The following is a 19,250-nucleotide window of genomic DNA, read 5'->3' on the forward strand; positions in this document are numbered from 1 at the left end:
AACAGTTCATTGAAAGTGGGCTTTGTTCATTTAATGTTCCAACCCCAAATACAAGTAGGCTATTGTATGAGAGTGGTGAAATCTACAGTGAAGAGGCTTCTATGCAAAAGTATGTATAATCAGAGGAAATGTATATTAATACAGTAGAGGTACAGTTATGGTGGTCTTGGTTTGGCTGTCTTTAGTCTTTGAAACTAACATGTGCCACATCAGCGATAGGGGCCTTGCCTCCTGCATTCTCAAGACCTGAGTCACTGGCAAAGTCCTCATAGTCACTGCTCAAGTTGCCAAAATCCTCATTGTCAAACTCATCTAAGTCTTTCTTCCTCAGAGAGCATCCTGTCGTCTTTTGATTGGTGTCTTCCTCCTCTTCCTGCTTCGGTTTGTCAACCCTATTAGGTGAAAGCAGAATGAAAAAAAGTATGAAAAATTTAACCCTTTAGATTTTTACAGCCTGAAAGTAGTAGTCCAACAGCACACGTTGTTATTTAGACACAAAGGCCTATTGAACTAACAGTGGATCGGGATTAATTGTAACACATTTGTTTTACTTCTTGGCCAGTTGAGTTCAAAATGTGATACTAACAACGAGATTTGTCTGCTACAAATTGATGTACAGTTGAAGTCGGAAGTTTACATACACCTTAGCCAAATTAATTTAAACTCAGTATTTCACAATTCCTCACATCTAATCCTATTAAAAATGACCTGTCTTCGGTCAGTTAGGATCACAACTTCATTTTAAGAATGTGAAATATCAGAATAATAGTAGAGAGAATGATTTTCAGCTTTTATTTCTTTCATCACATTCCCAGTGGGTCAGACGTTTACATGCACTCAATTAGCATTTGGTAGCATTGCCTTTAAATTGTTTAACTTGGGTCAAATGTTTTGGGTAGACTTCCACAAGCTTCCCACAATAAGTTGGGTGAATTTTGGCCCATTCCTCCTGACAGAGCTGGTGTAACCGAGTCAGGTTTGTAGGCCTCCTTGCTCACACACGCATTTTCAGTTCTGTTCACAAATTTTCTATGGGATTGAGGTCAGGGCTTTGTGATGGCCACTCCAATACCTTGACTTTGTTGTCCTTGAGCCATTTTGCTTCAACTTTAGAAGTATGCTTGGGGTCATTGTCCATTTGGAAGACCCATTTGCGACCAAGCTTTGACTTCCTAACTGATGTCTTGAGATGTTGTTTTAATATATCCACATCATTTTCCTCCCTCATGAAGCCATGCATTTTGTGAAGTGCACCAGTCCCTCCTGCAGCAAAGCACTCCCACAACATGATGCTGCCACTCCCGTGCTTCATGGATGCGATGGTGCTCTTTGGCTTGCAATCCTCCCCCTTTTTCCTCCAAACATAAATGGTCATTATGGCCAAACAATTCAATTTTTGTTTCATCAGATCAGAGGACATTTCCCCCAAAAGTACAAGCTTTGTCCCCATGTGCAGTTGCAAACAGTAGTCTGGCTTTTTTATGGCGGTTTTGGAACAGTGGCTTCTTCCTTGCTGAGCGGCCTTTCAGGTTATGTCGATATAGGACTCGTTTTACTGTGGATATAGATACTTTTGTACCTGTTTCCTTCAGCATCTTCACAAGGTCCTTTGCTGTTGTTCTGAGATTGATTAACACTTTTCGCACCAAAGTACGTTCATCTCTAGGAGACAGAACGCGTCTCCTTCCTGAGCAGTATGACGGCTGCGTGGTCCCATGGTGTTTACACTTACGTACTATTGTTTACACAGATGAACATGGTACCGGAAATTGCTCCCAAGGACAAACCAGACTTGTCTACAATTGTTTTTCTGAGGTCTTGGCCGATTTCCTTTGATTTTCCCATGATGTCAAGCAAAGAGGCACTGAGTTTGAAGGTAGGCCTTGAAATACATCCACAGGTACACCTCCAATTGACTCAAATTATGTAAATTAGCCTATCAGAAGCTTCTAAAGCCATGACATCATTTTCTGGAATTTAACAAGCTCTTCAAAAGGCACAGTCAACTTAGTGTATGTAAACTTCTGACCCACTAGAATTGTGATAGTGAATTATAAGTGAAATAATCTGTCTGTAAACAATTGTTGGAAAAATGACGTGTCATGCACAAAGTAGATGTCCTAACCGACTTGCCAAAACTATAGTTGGTTAACAAGAAATTTGTGGAGTGGTTGAAAAACGAGTTAATGACTCCAACCTAAGTGTATGTAAACTTCGACTGTAATCATTTTAAAGCAAACAGAAGGCATAATTTTGTCTAAAACAAGGAGAGTTACAGTATGTTACAATTGACCCTCAGTTGTAACAGTATTTGTGGTAAAATGAAACATTAAAAAAATATCCTATAATTAACACGTGCATTTTTATTGAACATAAAACTATTTTGGGAAATAAAATTTGCTGAGCGTGGCAGTGACTTGCCTCTTCACATGACTTTGTAACTAAACTGAGCATGTGCACGGTGAATCACATGATTCTAGCTCGTTCCTGATTGGCGATATTGAAACTGACAGGCTATTTCCCCGGTCTTCCCTACGCACTCATATTATTAGGGATTACTACTAGGTTACATTTATAAAGAGACCATTTCAAACGCTAAGATGTGTTCATGTCAAGTGCAGTGAAAATAAGTTTAGTTGTATCAGAACATCCAGTAACCTGAACAGAACTTTTTGCCTTCACCCCCATTTAATTTATTTTCTATTTGTTAAGCACCTTGAAATGCATTTGTTGTAAGAAATGTGCTATAGACATGCAAATAAAATTTCATTTGATCCAGATTTAAAGCGCTAACATGAGTACTCAAACAAATTCATGAGTACTTGAACACGAAGGGTTTTCACCACTAAAGGCCATTTAAAAATTGCCAGAATACACAATCATTTCATAATAATCTGTGTTATCATGACTTATCTGACAAAGACTTCTGTATAGTCGAAATGCTGTAATTATGGTGTTGATAGCGGTCATTCAAAACAACAAATTACATGCTAAATGAGAACATAGTTATTATTTAGCTTACAATGAATAAGGTAAATGTGTACTATTTGTTTTCACCCAGTAGACGGCAGTAGAAACAGACATCCCTGTTCCCAAGCAACACCTCTGCCAGCTTAGCCCACTACTTGTGGGCTTTAGACTCACACATACACCATAGTGTAGGAAGTAGGAACACTCACGGAATTACGATGGTCTCTTTCTTCCCACACTTGGCACAAAGCTCCAGCTTCAGGGCACAGGGTTTACAAATGACGTGATAAGCATCCTTCACAGTCTTCTGAGAGCATTTCACACTGAAACACATAGAAACACTCCCTGAATACCCATGTCCTCCTCTCCACACCCCTTCACTAGCCAACATTCCACCCATACATATCCCCAAAAGCTTCCCTTGGTCTTCCTACTAAAACAATTAAATTGGACATGCATGTTTGGTTTTGATTTGGAGTGGTAGCATCTAACAAGTGCATTTAATTATTTCCTGGGCACTGCAAACAACGACTTTTCAATCAGAACCGTCTACAGATCTCCCAACACGGGACGCGTACTGCTAAAACAAGTAGTCATTTGCAGAGTACTTAACTCCAACACGTATGTCCTAAGATGGAATGTTACTGTTACAATAACTGTACTTACTGTTATTAAGTACCACTGGTATCCTTGCAGTTAAGAGTGTTAGGCCAGTAACCGTAAAGTAACCGAGTAACGGTAAGGTAACTGGTTCCAATCCCCGAGCCGACTAGGTGTAAAAGAACCCTAAACCTTGATATAGGCACTTACCCCAACCGTTTTACAGGAGCAATTAGGGTTAAGAGTGTCAGCTAAATCTAAAATGTAAAACAATCAACTGTACATCGAGCTTTGTAGGGCTAGATATGTATGGAACGCCGTTTGGGTCTTTGCGTGTCAAAAAAATACACACGCCAAATAACACTATTTGACGCGTCAAATAAGCTTGTTGACCAATCAGGACCTGAATATTTCTGCACGTCACAAAGCGTTTATCTTTTTTAAATGTCGTTATTACACTATCACTCGTATATCATATGTTGGTCATAACGATTCATCAATACGTATGCTATGATGCTGGTGAAGTTCTCTCGCGCACCAACAGTGCTGGTCATAAAAGGCTAGCTAGCGGATAGATGCAAACGGCGTTCTTCCCCAAAAACATAGCAAAACGACACACTGTTTCAGTAGCTATATAGTTAGCCAGCTAACCATATAGCTAGGTGTCATCTAAAATAACCCTAATTTATAAGACAGTTCTTATTTGATTAATGGTGGTTGGACCCATCTATGTGAAGCTAGCCACAATAAGGATTAGCCACAATAGTGGACTTCGCAGTTAGCCTTTAAAATAAAAGTATGTCATTGACAGTGATGCAAATGAATACAAACAGTAGAATTATGCCATAATTGAATAGATCATAATAAAGGTTGGAATGTTATATAAAAATCAACAAAATACTATTTGTTCATTTGACAAAAAAATCTGTTGAAATCACACTGGATGTATTAGACTTTGGAATTGTAATGGGGGCAGACTTATTTCACTGTACAGCCTTACCTACAGATTGTGGATCTGATAACATGGGTTATCAGTCTACTCAGTGACACCCAGAGAACATTAGCATTGTAGCTCTTATTGCTGGACTCTGAAACAACTTAATTGAGCCACATTTGTCAGCCTACTATGTGTATTGAACATTACTCGTTTTCAACTCTCCAGAGACAGACAGCAGGAGCGGGAAGAGATGCTATGAATGATCAGCTATGAAAAGCCATCTGACATTTACTCTTGAGGTGCAGACCTGTTGCACCCTCTAACACTGATTATTATTATTTGACCCTGCTGGTCATCTATGAACATCTTGGTCATGTTCTGTTATAATCTCCACCCGGCACAGTCAGGAAAGGACTGGCCACCCCTCAGCCTGGTTCCTCTCTAGGTTTATTCCTAGGTTCCAGCCTTTCTAGTAGGGAGCTTTTCCTAGCCACCGTGCTTCTACACCTGCATTGCTTGCTGTTTGGGGTTTTAGGCTGGGTTCCTGTACAGCACGGTGTGACATTGGCTGATGTCAGAATGGCTTTATAAATAAATTTGATTGGGTCCCGATGAAAAACAATACTGCATGTTTGAGTCTGATAACTGAGGACGTTGGGAAAAAATATATTGGGTATTGAGTAGAGTAGTATTGAGTAGACTGATACCCAATCCTTAGGTAAAGCTGTACAGTGCAATATGAATGTCAATAAACACAATAAACTGACTGGGGAGGTGATTTCACACAGTCACACGATAAGTGCTACAACAGTAATATTTGCGTAAACTCTTCACAGTTGTGTTCTGTGGGTGTCACCAAGTAGACTGATACCCCATTTCATTGTCTAGTCTAAATATGGCATGATTCCACCAATTGTAAAATTCTGCATCACTTTCAAAGAGGTGCTTTTATTCAGAAGGCAAACTGCAAATTCCACTATTGTGCCTACTCCTTATTGTGGCTAGCTTCACAACATATAACCCAGTCCGGTCAGCCTCACTAGCCAGATGAAGCTAGCTGGCTGCTTATAATGTTAACCATGTTGCCCAAAGCTAAGTAGTTGGCTAGTTATTTATTTTTATGATCTGAAGTTCAATTTCAATTGGCGAACAACAAATGGCTACCTATCTAATACTTACAAGGATTCCTAAATCATTGCTAAGAATATTGAAATGACTGCAGTTTCTACTGGTCATTGTTTTCAGGCTGGTTGTATTGGTGCTAGCTAGGTACCAAGCTAAAGCTAGCTAGCTACCCCAGAAGTAGCAGTGGAACAAATAATGCCTTATTACCAACACGGTATTGTAAACATTGTTCGTGGACCAAATCACATTATTCAAATTGCAATAGCTCTTTAACCATTACTCCTAAAACTTTCAAACTGGTTCTAGCTAATCCGATGGCATAGACAGACATTGCACACACTTTTTTTTGTCGATTTACATCTCGCACTATTTGAAATTATTTATTAAATTTTTTAAATTTCAATAGCTCCTTGGTCATGTGACCTGACTTCAAACAAGGTTCAGAATGTCCACTGACTACACTTCTGTATTACAAACTCTTTGTAGTTTGTCCATTTTCATCTCACACGTTTTTACATGAATTTCTCACACTTTTTAATTTCAACAGCTCCTTGGTCATGTGACTTACTGACCTCAAACTATTTTCAGAATGTCCACGGACTGGCGGGTTGAGGCGTCTAGTGAGGCAACGTGACCAATCCAGGAGAAGCTGACGGGAACTCCAGGTAGAGTTATTTTCTTTGTGAATGGCAGGGCGCCCTGGAATGGTTTTGCCCCGAGAGAGGGGCCCATGCCCTGGAAAGCGTTGTGGTGTCCTGTGAGCTCTCGGTCCTGGAATATGGGGCTTTTGGTCAAGCATGAAAATGTGAGGGCGGTTCCACCAGACAATGATTTGCTGTAGGGCTCTTGTAAACTAATCCTTACCTTGACAGGAAGCCAGAGAATGATGGTGCGAACGCATCCCTGGCTTTGGCTGGGAGGGGGGAGTTAAGTCCTGGGAGACAGATGATGAAAGTGTACTACTAACATCAGTCGGATCACAGAGTAGCTGTGGTGAAACATTTAAACACACGTCCCCTGTATACCTAGCTAACTCTAAACCGCAAAGGTTTGAATCCAACGTTGGTTTCGGCTGGTCCCGCTAACAGTGGAGCACTAAATGGAGATGGAATGTGCTTAGCAGTTATGGCCACTGCCAGGTCCGCCTGGGTGTGGGACTCTACACATTCTATGTGGGAGCTCTCCTCCCACACTCCTTGGAGCATGTAGTGGAGATGGCATGTGCCTTACCATTAGCTGACACTACCAGGCCTCAGGCTTGCCTGAGTGCGGGACACCACACATTGTAGGTGGGGAGGTCTCCTCTACGCTCACTAGACTCGAGGCGGAGACTAAACACATTGGCCCCGCAGTGATAGAGCATTGCATGGATCTGGCTCATGCCCTACGAAGTGGGGAGAGGTATCTCCAGCTTGTCTGGGGAGGGAGCCCTACGCCTGATGTGGGTAGTACCATCCACACCCAGCGATTTGTTGTGGACCCAAATGGATGGAAGAAGTCTAGGTTCCTACTGGGCATGGATCACTGAATGTCAGCTTCATTAAATTCAAAAGGAGCGTACCAACCTGTCGCGGTCGGACTCAAATCACCCATGGGGTGACTGTGACCCCCTCATGTCAAGTGAGGAATATTGATAAAGTGCTGGTAAAGGTGGTTCCTATGGCTGTGTCCCAGGCGGCTGACTGGAAAAGTAAATGATTGAAAGCGGATTATTTTCTGTTGCTTCTTCCGACACCCGGTTGATGGTGCCGCTCGATACTGCGACGGGTATTTGGTTTTCAATCCTATAAGTATTGCACTGGCACTTGATGTCGATTGGGAGTTTTAAAAAAATAAGTTAAAGTCCCCTGAAGGTTTGTAGCGGCAACTGATGTCCAAAAGCCTCTGATACCGCCGGACGTGATTCGACTGGAGGTCAATTTGATGCTATCTGACTGTTGCATGCTACCCTTCGCGTTCACACTCACACCACCTTTGGGGTGTAAACAGAAGGACATAATTAAGAGTCTTGAGGTAGCCAAATGCCTTGTCATCTAATTAGTGACGCGCATGAATGAATGAACGAGATTCCACTGTCCCTACCTATTATCTAGCGAAACCACAGCCGAGGTAACAGGCGTGACGGATTCAGCGTGGAAAGAAGACCCTGTTGAGCTTGACTCAAGTCTGGCACTGTGAAGAGACATGAGATGTAGAATAAGTGGGAGGCCTCGGCCAGCGGTGAAATACCACTACTCTTATCATTTTTTCACTTACCCGGTGAGGCAAGCCCTGAGCGAGCGCTCGCTTCTCCCCGCACCGGGGACAGTGACAGGTGAGGAGTTTGACTGGGGCGGTACAACTGTCAAACAGTAACAGGTGTCCTAAGGCGAGCTCAGGGAAGACAGAAACTTACCGTGGAGCAGAAGGGCAAAAGTTCGCATGATCTTGATTTTCAGTATGAATACAGACTGTGAAAGCGGGGCCTCACGATCCTTCTGACTTTTTGGGGTTTGAGCAGGAGGCGTCAGAAAAGTTCCCACAGAGACAACTGGCTTGTGGCGGCCAAGCGTTCATAGCGGCATCCCTTTTTGCGCCTCTGATGTCGGCTCTTCCTACTATTGTGAAGCAGAATTCACCAAGCGTTGGATTGTTCACCCACTAATAGGGAACGTGAGCTGGGTTTAGACCATCGTGGGACAGGTTAGTTTTACCATACTGATGTGTTGCTGCATTAGCAATCCTGCTCAGTATGAGAGGAACCGCAGTTTGACATTTGGTGTATGTGCTTGGCTGAGGAGCCAATGGTGCGAAGCTACTATCTGTGGGATTATAACTGAATGCCTCTAAGTCAGAATCCCCCCTAAACGTAACAATACCGTAGCGCCGCAGATCTTCGGTTGGCCGGGGACAGCCTGTCTCTTTTGGCAGGTGAGTAGAGCCATTCGTGATGGGGTTGGGGTGTGGCCGGATGAGTTGCCGCCCCTCTCCTGATGCGGACTGCATGTTTGTGGGGAACCTGGTGCTAAATCACTCGTAGACGACACGATTCTGGGTCAGGGTTTCGTACGTAGCAGAGCAGCTCACTCACTGCGATCTATTGAAAGTCAGCCCTCGATCCAAGCTTTTGTCGGAGACAGAAGGCCTCTTCCTCCACCTTTACTTACGGGTTACCAGGTGCATGCAGAGGGTCCAGGGGCCAGACAGAGTGTGAGAGCTCAGGTGGGTAGAAGGTGTAAGACATTGGGCTCTCGATAGGTAGGGGGCTGGGTGGTGGTTGCCCATCCGCCCAGGCCCGTCCTCTGGTGGGAATGTGACTCAGGTTGGGACTCGCTGTGGAAGTCAAAGTGTCACCAGGTGCACGAGGAGGCCTCCCAAGGCGGGAGGAAGGGGGCACTCAGAGTCCTGGTGACACTTTGACTCGGACTACCTCGGACCTCAGACTCGGGGGGCTGTGGAGGTTGGAGTGGGGACTTAAGTCTCTGAGCGGGAATAAGCGGGCGGGTCACCAAGAGCACGTGGTTCCTGACAGCGGGACTATAGATGTCTTAGTAATTCCAGGGAGAAAGCTATACTCAGGCTGACCACACCACTTGCGTCACGTGCGCGTTGCCAAGGGCTAAAATAAAAGTCCTGACTATTTCTGACACCGATCACACTGCAAGTCCTGCCTCTCCCATCACCTCATTGGTTTATAGAAGCAGGTACCCACATGCCATCTCCTCATTGGTTATACCCACGTGGGTGATTGAAAGACAACTGTGTTGCCGGTCGGTGTAATACTATGAAAGTTTAGATGCCAATCACCATATAAGTTCAAAGATGAAAAAGCCTGGAAGGAGGAGAGATGACTAGAAACGATTCGGTTGACCATTTTATGTGTGGATTAATTGTCAGAATAGAGGACCTTGTGCATTTCAGGTAAAATAACAACAATGTTTATATCCCAGGACAAATTAGCTAGCAACAGCAAGCTAGCTAAATAGGACATATTAGCTAGCAAGTGCAAGCTAACTAAATTGTCATAAATGTTTAATGCTTTTTGACCTGTCCCCAAATTAATGTAATTGGTTCCGAGTTCGTTTTGATATTTTAACCTGCGTGTCGTGATCGCGTTTGGTGTAGCGGGACAAAATAAATGTATGCACGATGGCGCACGGTTTGAGGTCCGTGTAAGGCCAAGGGAGAGGGGTGTTGACCGGGTAGGGAGAGCAGGTGTGGAGGTCTGGAGGTCTGTAGTTCCAGGGAGTAAGCAAAACACTCTCAGGCTCAGGGAAAGGGCAGGGAGTGTAGGCCTAGAGGCCAGGAGTCAGAGGTCACCAGGTCAATGGGGGCCTGCCTGGAAGTCAGGAAGGCCCCAGGGAGAAGGCCCAAGTGAATAGGGGTGTAAGTGACACTGTCCTTCAGGGGAACAGAGCAGGCAATTCATGTAAAATTGTGTGAGATGAAAATGGACAAACAAAAGGGTGTGCAATATAGAAGGGTAGTCAGTGGACATTCTGAACCTTGGTTGAGTCCAGTAGGTCACATGACCAAGGAGCTGTTGAAATTACAAAGTTTGAAAAATTAATGTAAAAACATGCAAGGTGACAATGGACAAACTAAAGGGTGTGCAATGTGTAGGCCCACTGAGTGTAGAAGTCAGTAGGTCACATGACCAAGGAGCTATTGAAATTCAAATGTGAAAGTTCTCACTTTGTTTACAGTCCCTAACCAATTCAACTGGGAATACAAAATGCTGCTCACATTTCCACATGTTTAATAGATTTGGAAAGCAAATCAATGTCCAAATCGTGAAAATGAGACCTGTGCGATGTTGTGCACAATTTTTCCAACTGTCATACTTATTTGGAATCTGGCTCAAGTGTGAATATCCAACCTGAAAACAACCAGTGTGTGCTTGTTTGTACAGCATTGGCAGTGCTACTGATAGTTGTGGCGGCGCTTGGCTTGCACATGCAAATTCAGCACACACAACATTCTATAATAGAATTGTGTCATGAGTTATCTTTTAGATACGTGGTGTAAATGCATGCACCTTGGTACATCCTACCTCGATTTGGCTCTATTGGATCAAAACGTTCTCAAACGATACTGAGTGCATATATGTTTTAGTGTGTGTGTGTGTGTGTGTGTGTAACGTACTAACCATGTTCGGGGTTGGGTGAGGGATTTGTATTTGTTGTACTTGACTTTCCACTCAATAACTTCCTTGCAGCGTTGGCACAACCCCTCGTGGACCTTTGAGTTTGCTATCTGCAACAATATCAGCACCAGATTTACACAGGGAAAAGTAAAACAGAACTAAAATCAGCCCAGCATTATCAATACGGATGGTAGACATAGTTGCCAGACAGAATTCATTCAAATGGTTTGCTAGCTAGCCAACTGTTTTGCTAACATACTGCCATCATGTCTTGTACTAATGACGGCGCTATTTAACGTTAGCCAGTCAGTCATAGACCGTACCTTTACTTGAACACTTGCTCCATATTTGTCGTTCTTGTAAGCAGTCGTGTTTTGGTGCTTCTGTCCTCGCGAGCGAGAAGCGTTGCCTTTTTGAGAACTCATTTTGCTAAAATCAGAATTCAGATCCCACAACACATGGCACGACAAAATAACCCGGAAGAATATGCCTCGTCATGAGTGACGTCGGATAAAGAGTTACAATTTAACTTTGCAAAATCTCAATATCAACGTTTGATAGCATAAAAATCCACATGTGAATATAGTATTGTTTTAATTGAAATATCGTATTGACACTTTCTCTTTTAGATAACGTATTTCCCTTATCCCAGTCCGCAAAAAATACAATAATTACGTCATTCTACACCGAGGTAACCGAGGTAACGCCTTGAGCAATCTGAGCAATATGATTGGCCTTTGTTAGAAAATACTCGTTTCTAATTGGCTTTCTTATAAGCCAATCCAATCATACTGGCGTCACTACTTTTTCGATGTTTTTTTTGTTCCGTTTTCCGTACAGAAGACAGTCAGCAAGCAACAGTGGTTTAGCTACAAGTATTGAACCTGTGACTGAAGTCAACATTATATAACATATTTGGTTTACATGTGTCTTGTGGAGACATTTAAGTTAATATCCGGACCACATGGACAAGACTGAGTGTCAAATAGTTGGAGCTTGGTTTGGTTAGACAGTAGTCGTGTGTAAACGTCAAGAAGATTCATAGCTACCCTGCTAACCAGAGTGGACGAAGGGAAGATAAGCTAAGGCATTTCGAGTCAACCTGCCTGGTTAACGTTAGCTACTTGTACGCGTTATTTGTCTACGGCAGTTAGCTAGCTAAGTTACTCGCCAGAATCATCGAAATACTAACTACAATCCGCAACATTACCAGGTATGTGTGTGATCCGCTTCGGGTAGCCTAGCTAGCTACTAGCAAAAAAATGATATTGACTATTAGCTCACTAATAACGTCAATTATTGGCTGTTAGGAAGTACTTCTCATTCGTTTAAGGGTGTGGCGTGAACATATTTGATATTATGCATCTCAATCACTTTGCGTGAAGAAGGGGGAAGGAGTTCCCACAAGTCGTTTGGCGATCCGTTACTTTACTCAGAGCAACGATTACATCCGTAACACAACGACGTGTTTGCTGTACCTTTACCGACCACTGTTTACATTTCAGTCATCCTAGGCTGGCAAAGATGGCCCTACGATTTATTTTCTTTAACGTTAATATATAATCGTTACGAATCATTTCTGGTAAGCACCCCCGACTAGAAAGATTAATCAGGCGGTATATACCAATTAATTGTGTATTACAGCCAGATTAATCAGACTACTTGACAGGCGTTGATAAATCTCCAGTACCACCGTAAACTAACGTTGTAGCTAAATGTATCAGGATGTCTATAACCAGGCCTTTTGGATAGTCTCTAAAACAAACCCTAGCTGATGTGTAACGTTATGGGGTCCCTTAGAATCGGAATTGCTTTTATAGATGTGTTGGCTGACTAGTCATGAGAAAGAGGTCAAGGCGTAAGGTAGTTCTGTGTGAGCAGGACCAGTGGTGGACTCAATAGGCTGAGTGAATGAGGAGTGGCTTTCGCCAACCTTCTTTTCAAAGTAGTTGACAAAGTTGTCTGCAAAGGGATTAGGGAGGGGATGGAGAATAGAGGTTACAGAGGAAGAGAAGGTTCCTCCATTTTCTCTCAGCTCCTTGCAGCCCTGTTCTGTAAGCTTGCAATGAGTCAATCAGCCACGGAGCAGGAGTGGCGGGGACAGTGCAAGTCATAGGATGAGGATAGTAGGGTCGAAAAGGTGGAATCAGGGAACAGGGGGGAGAAGGATTTAGCAGAAGAGAGAGATGGTAGGATAGAAGAGGAGAGTGGGAGCAAAGATTGTGGTGGCGCATGACAACCTGAGTGGCTAGGGTTGGGGAAGGAGATAGAAAAGGAAACAATTTAGTGATCTGAGACCTGAAGGGGGGTTGCCGTGACTTTAGTAGCCGAACAGAATCTAGTAGAGATGAGGTTAAGCGTATTGCCTGCTTTGAGTGGGAAGGGACTGGGAATGGGTGAGGTCAAAAGAGGCAAGGAGGAGAAATAAAAAGATGAAAATAAATGAGTCGAAGGCAGACATCAGGAGGTTGAAGTCACCCAGTACGAAGAGTGGTAAGCCATTGTCAGGAAATGAGCTCAAGCTCGTTAAGGAACTCTCTCTAAGGGCACATGGTGGGTGATAGATGACAACAATGTTGAGCTTGAGTGGAGAAAATAGAAAATCTCAGCTTAGGAGGAATGGGCAGTCCTGTGCCACCACCGCAATGACCAGATGCGCTCGGACTATGAGAGAGAACTAGCCAGATGAAGCGAGAGCAGCTGGAGTAGCAGTATTCTCTAGGGTGTTCCATGTCTCCATCAGGACCAAAAAGTCTTGGGACCGAAGGGCAGTATAGGCTAAGATGAACTCTGCGTTCTTGACCACAGATAGGCAGTTCCAAACGCTGCCGGAGACCAGGAATTCCACATGGGTTTTGCGCGCAGGGTACACTAAATTAGAAGGGTTGCAGCCAAGGGGTGGGGAGCATCTGTAAAGCCTACAGGGAGAGGAGCAAACTGGGATAGAAAACACACACATAGTTGCCAAAGCTACAATGGAGCAAAATGCTATCTGAAAGTAACTAGGTAAGATATTCAAGTGAGAGAGTGGTGTGGAGCCTTTCTCTCTTCCTCCTATAACTCAGCAGAACTGTCTTCGTTTCGGCGACGGTCTTAGTTTTGACGACGAGACAGCCTCTGTCACTGATTACCTAAACCCCAACAGTCACCAATTGCCCTGCCCCTTTAATTAGAGGTCAACCGATTATGATTTTTCAACGCCGATACCAAATATTGGAGGCCCAAAAAAAGCAGATACCGATTAATCGGCCTAATTTTTTTGTTTGATTTATTTGTAATAATGACAATTACAACAATATTGAATGAACACTTATTTTAAATTAATATAATACATCAATAAAAATCAATTTAGCCTCAAATAAATAATGAAACATGTTCAATTTGGTTTAAATAATGCAAAAACAAAGTGTTGGAGAAGAAAGTAAAAGTGCAATATGTGCCATGTAAAAAAAGCTAAAGTCTAAGTTCCTTGCTCAGAACATGAGAACATATGAAAGCTGGTGGTTCCTTTTAACATGAGACTTCAATATTCCAAGGTAAGAGGTTTTAGGTTGTAGTTAATATAGTATTTATAAGACTAGTTCTCTCTATACCATTTTGTATTTCATATACCTTTGACCATTGGATGTTCTTATAGGCACTTTAGTATTGCCAGTGTAACAGTATAGCTTCCGTCCTTCTCCTCGCCCCTACCTGGGCTCTAACCAGGAACACATCGACAACAGCCACCCTCTAAGCATCGTTACCCACCAAGGGGAACAACTACTCCAAGTCTCAGAGCGAGTGACGCTTGAAACGCTATTAGCGCGCACCCCGCTAACTAGCTAGCCATTTCACATCGGTTACACCAGCCTAATCTCGGGAGTTGATAGGCTTGAAGTCATAAACAGCTCAATGCTTGAAGCACAGCGAAGAGCTGCTGGCAAAACGCACGAAAGTGCTGTTTGAATGAATGCTTACGAGCCTGCTGCTGCCTACCACCGCTCAGTCAGACTGCTCTATCAAATATCAAATCATAGACTTAATTATAACATAATAAAATACAGAAATATCAGCCTTTGGTCATTAATATGGTTGAATCTGGAAACTATAATTTTGTCAACAAAACGTTTATTATTTCAGTGAAATACGGAACCATTCCGTATTTTATCTAACGGGTGGCATCTCTAAGTCTAAATATTGCTGTTACATTGTACAACCTTCAATGTTATGTCATAATTACGTAAAATTTTGGCAAATTAGTTTGCAACAAGCCAGGTGGCCCAAACTGTTGCATATACCCTGACTCTGCGTGAACGCAAGAGAAGTGACACAATTTCACCTGGTTAATATTGCCTGCTATCCTGGATTTCTTTTGGCTAAATATGCAGGTTTAAAAATATATACTTCTGTGTGTATTGATTTTAAGAAAGTCATTGGTGTTTATGGTTAGGTACAGTTGTTCAACGATTGTGCTTTTTTGAAAATGCGCTTTTGTTAAATCATCCCCCGTTTGGTGAAGTTGGCTGTCTTTGTTAGGAAGAAATAGTCTTCATACAGTTTGCAACGATCCAGGTGGCCCAAACTCCTGCATATATCCTGACTCTGTTGCAAGAGAACACCTAGTTAAAAGAAATTCATGTTAGCAGGCAATATTAACTAAATATGCAGGTTTAAAAATATATACCTGTGTATTGATTTTAAGAAAGGCATTGATGTTTATGGTTAGGTACACATTGGTGCAAGACAGTCCTTTTTCGCGAATACGCACCGCATCGATTATATGCAACGCAGGACACGCTAGGTAAACTAGTAATATCATCAACCATGTGAAGTTAACTAGTAATTTATGATAAGATAAGATACGTTTAATGCTAGTTAGCATCTTACCTTGGCTTCTTACTGCATTCACGTAACAGGCAGGCTCCTCTTGGAGTGCAATGAGAGGCAGGTGGTTAGAGCGTTGGACTAGTTAACTGTATGGTTGCAAGATTGAATCCCCGAGCTGACAAGGTAAAAATCTGTCGTTCTGCCCCTGAACAAGGCAGTTAACCCACTGTTCCTAGGCCATCATTGAAAATGAGAATGTGTTCTTAATTAACTGACTTGCCTAGTTAAATAAAGGTGTTAAAAAAAACACACAAAAAAATCGGTCGACCTATACCCTTAATCCTATTTGATGTGTCAACGATCAACAGAAAGTTCTGTGCATTAGTTCACACACCAAGTAGGCTACTGGGAAGACAGGCAGCACTTCAAGTAGATGGCCCTAGCTAGCAAAAAGAAGAAAAACAACAACAACAAATGAAGAAAAAAACAACAAATGAAGTCAAAAAATGATACTTATCACTCCTAGAGAAAGCAGAAGACCTCTAGCTATAGAATGAAGCATTATATAGCAATGGACCGAATTTAGGATTGACACTTTGAGGCAGACAGAATTAATGCTTATCAGTGCTATAGCTGTCGAATGATCTCGGGGCCAAGGGAGGCCATGCATACAGAAGGGAATCGATAGTGTATGTAAAAAAACAGCTCTGAGTTAAGGGCAGGCCTAAGAGGAGTTCATGTGCATTTCCCACTTGCCCATATGTCTAACAGGGTGGGCAGAGAACTTTGAGAATCGCTGCACACCAGCCTAGTAACCTAAACACAGTAATGCTATTTTCTAGCTTTTTCTCGCGCTCGAGTCCCGAAGCACTAACACATTTTTAGCCTCAACGTGTTTAGATAAGACTCTATATCTGATAAGGGGTTTCTGTTTAAGCTGAGGTGAAGTCTGGTTATAGGCTTTAACGTATGTGGCTCAGTCTGTTGGTCTGTTTGTGGGAGGCATGCATCAGTGGTCGAGACTGCCGTGAGTCGCAGCTGTGTGTCGGTGTGTGTCTGAGCATATTTTTCAAAATGGCTGTCAATAACTGCTGGGGCTGGAAATGAGACAATTAACCTAACTACACGTACAGACCGCACACACATACCTTAAACCCTTCATTTGTCCTCAGTCTTGGTGAGATCAAGCTAATGTAGGCTATTGAATGTGCCATGTCAATAATACCCTATTAGTAATAGTGAATGGTAATGTCTCCTCTTATTTCCCCTTCCCCCAGCAGTGTTTGAGGATGAACCACCTGTCCCTGAGTGAGCTGTGCTGCCTGTTCTGCTGCCCTCCATGCCCCAGCAAGATCACCTCCAAGCTGGCCTTCCTGCCACCGGAGCCCACCTACACCCTCATGTGTGATGAGAGCGGGAGCCGCTGGACCCTGCACCTGTCTGAGCGCGCAGACTGGCAATACTCAGCGCGTGAGAAGGACGCCATCGAGTGCTTCATGACACGCACTTCACGCGGCAACCGCATCGCGTGCATGTTTGTGCGCTGCTCACCCAACGCCCGCTTCACACTCCTCTTCTCACACGGCAACGCGGTGGACCTGGGCCAGATGAGCAGCTTCTACATCGGCCTGGGTTCACGCATCAACTGCAACGTCTTCTCCTACGACTACTCGGGCTACGGGGCCAGCTCGGGGAAACCCTCCGAGAAGAACCTGTACGCTGATGTGGACGCCGCCTGGCATGCACTCAGGACACGGTGAGTAAGGGGACGAGGGAGGAGGGCAGATGTGATAGTGGAGGAGTGAGATTGCAAGTAAGTGGCTGTTTGTGACGTTGATGTGTCCTACCAAGAGTTGCTGACCTTCGTTCCACCTAAAGCTCGCACCATGGCTTAAACATCCTTGGTTGGAAAGCGAAGTGGAGAAAGCATTTCTTTTTCGTTACATTAAATTATGTTTTAAAATGTGTAGGCTAGGGGCTTTCTCCTCAACCTTCTACCCAGCCGCCCCCAAGGCAATGGTTTTATGTTCATCAGATCCTCTCCCCATCCCTCTGGCCATCCCATCCATCTATCTATTAGTGAATCAATCCCCACATAACCTCTAGTCTCCAACACTCCTCTCTCTCCCTCCGATCTCGCTTCTCTCCTCCATTTGTCCTCTATGACTTCCCCCTCTCCCGTTTTATTTTCTCTTGCTAGCTTTTACTGGCAGCTCTGCTCTAGGTCCCAGGTGGGGTCCCACAGACAGACAGACAGACACAGAGCGACAGACAGACAGAGCGAGTGCGCTTCCCTCTATGGATTCTACCCATCCCCTCTGTCCTGTCCTTCATTCTCAGCTGAGTCTTTTATGTGTGTGTCCGAGCGTATGTGAGCTGTTTAGGCTACGTATTGTTTATGCACAGTTTTGGGGGGATAAAAGTGAATCCAGACGTATTTCCTGCATCATGACAACAAATCAAAGGGACAAACAAATGAGTCAGAGAAAGGAAGGAACATTCAAATACACAAACAGGAAGAGGATAACGAACAGAGGTCACTCGGACCCAAATTGCCCACTGTGATTACATTGACTAGAATAAGTGTTTCTCCATATAGTAGGCCCCCTTGCCCCCATGGGACAGGTTTGAGAGTAAAGTTAAACAGGAAACCATTACCATACAGGGACTAGCCGACATACATACATACAGACAGACATACTGTAGCTGGGGCTGAGAAACATGTATGCCTGCTACCATCTGTGTGGTTCTGCAAATCTCATATCCATTTGACTGTAGCCATTCTCTTCTGTTGCTGATCTCCCTCCTACACATATTACCTGTGTGTGTGTTGTGCCATTTTCCTCGTCTTAGCCTACTTGTTCCTTCTGCACACACACACACACAATAAACAACCACAGTCCTGTGGAAACACACACACACGCGCGTGCACACACACTGTCACCCGTGACTGTTTCAGAAAATCAGATTTAAATGTAATTTCGTCAAAGCACAACAGAATCAGGCTTGATTGAATTATCCCACGATAGAGGATGCATGTCGTGGGGTGGGGTTAGAGAGATGGGGGGTGGGGTTAGAGAGATGGGGGTGGGGTTAGAGGGATGGGGTGGGGTTAGAGAGGGATGGGGGTGAGGTTAGAGAGGGATGGAGGTGGGGTTAGAGAGGGATGGAGGTGGGGTTAGAGAGGGATGGAGGTGGGGTTAGAGAGGGATGGAGGTGGGGTTAGAGAGGGATGGAGGTGGGGTTAGAGAGGGATGGAGGTGGGGTTAGAGAGGGGTGGGGGCGGGGTTAGAGAGGGATGGGGTGGGGGCGGGGTTAGAGAGGGGTGGGGTTAGAGGGTTGGGGTTAGAGAGAGATGGGGTGAAGGTGGGGTTAGAGGGAGATGGAGTGGAGTGGAGGTGGGGTTAGAGAGGGGTGGGGTGGCGTTAGAGAGAGATGGAATAGTTGGAGAAAAAACATTAACATCTTCAGATGATTTCATTGGATTGTAAATTACACAATAATTTTATTGCTATGGTAGACAATAGTTTTTGTTTCTTGGACACACTGACCTGATTTCTCTCCTCCTCTCTTCATCCCTTTGTCCTCTATGACCCTCTTCCCTGCTTTGGAAATCTGATTCATATGCTGCACACTGATTTCTGTTTGAAGCAGCTACTGTCTCTGTTACCAATGAATGGATAT

The 19,250-nt window shown here is 43.8% G+C and overlaps 2 protein-coding genes across 5 annotated transcripts in view; one reads left to right on the forward strand and one right to left on the reverse strand.

Moving 5' to 3' along the window:
* Positions 1-8: 8 nt before the first annotated feature.
* On the reverse strand, positions 9-11,425 carry LOC110525409 (uncharacterized protein C9orf85 homolog). The gene is made up of 4 exons (XM_021605481.2): positions 11,081-11,425; positions 10,761-10,867; positions 3,180-3,293; positions 9-392 (listed from the first exon to the last, which is right to left on the reverse strand). The coding sequence occupies exons 1-4, from the start codon at positions 11,180-11,182 to the stop codon at positions 182-184; spliced, it is 534 nt and encodes a 177-aa protein (XP_021461156.1). The 5' UTR covers positions 11,183-11,425; the 3' UTR covers positions 9-181.
* Positions 11,426-11,562: 137 nt separating this feature from the next.
* Positions 11,563-19,250, forward strand: part of LOC110525411 (alpha/beta hydrolase domain-containing protein 17B) — a 35,454-nt gene continuing 27,766 nt past the window's right edge. For 2 of the 4 annotated variants that reach the window (XR_005052032.1, XM_036979550.1), the window contains exons 1-3: positions 11,563-11,970; positions 14,235-14,293; positions 16,847-17,322. Coding sequence is in view for 3 of the 4 variants with exons in the window: in XM_036979550.1 (XP_036835445.1) it covers positions 14,273-14,293; positions 16,847-17,322 (497 nt within the window). In the remaining variant the exon portion in view is untranslated. Of the gene's footprint in view, positions 11,971-14,234; positions 14,294-16,843; positions 17,323-19,250 lie in introns of all 4 variants that reach the window. The other 2 variants (XM_021605483.2, XM_021605482.2) reach the window with 2 other exon arrangements.

The sequence above is a fragment of the Oncorhynchus mykiss genome, chromosome 6, assembly GCF_013265735.2.
Source record: "Oncorhynchus mykiss isolate Arlee chromosome 6, USDA_OmykA_1.1, whole genome shotgun sequence".
Taxonomy (NCBI): Eukaryota; Metazoa; Chordata; class Actinopteri; order Salmoniformes; family Salmonidae; genus Oncorhynchus; species Oncorhynchus mykiss.

Bases quoted from the DNA above. Each gene is read 5' to 3' on its own strand.
- LOC110525409 (XM_021605481.2), bottom strand. From the start codon at position 11,182: ATGAGTTCTCAAAAAGGCAACGCTTCTCGCTCGCGAGGACAGAAGCAC. The intron at 3,294-10,760 runs GTTAGTACGTTA...TATGTGTTTCAG, and splicing joins CTCACCCAACCCCGAACATG to TGTGAAATGCTCTCAGAAGA. The intron at 393-3,179 runs GTGAGTGTTCCT...TTCACCTAATAG, and splicing joins AAAGAGACCATCGTAATTCC to GGTTGACAAACCGAAGCAGG.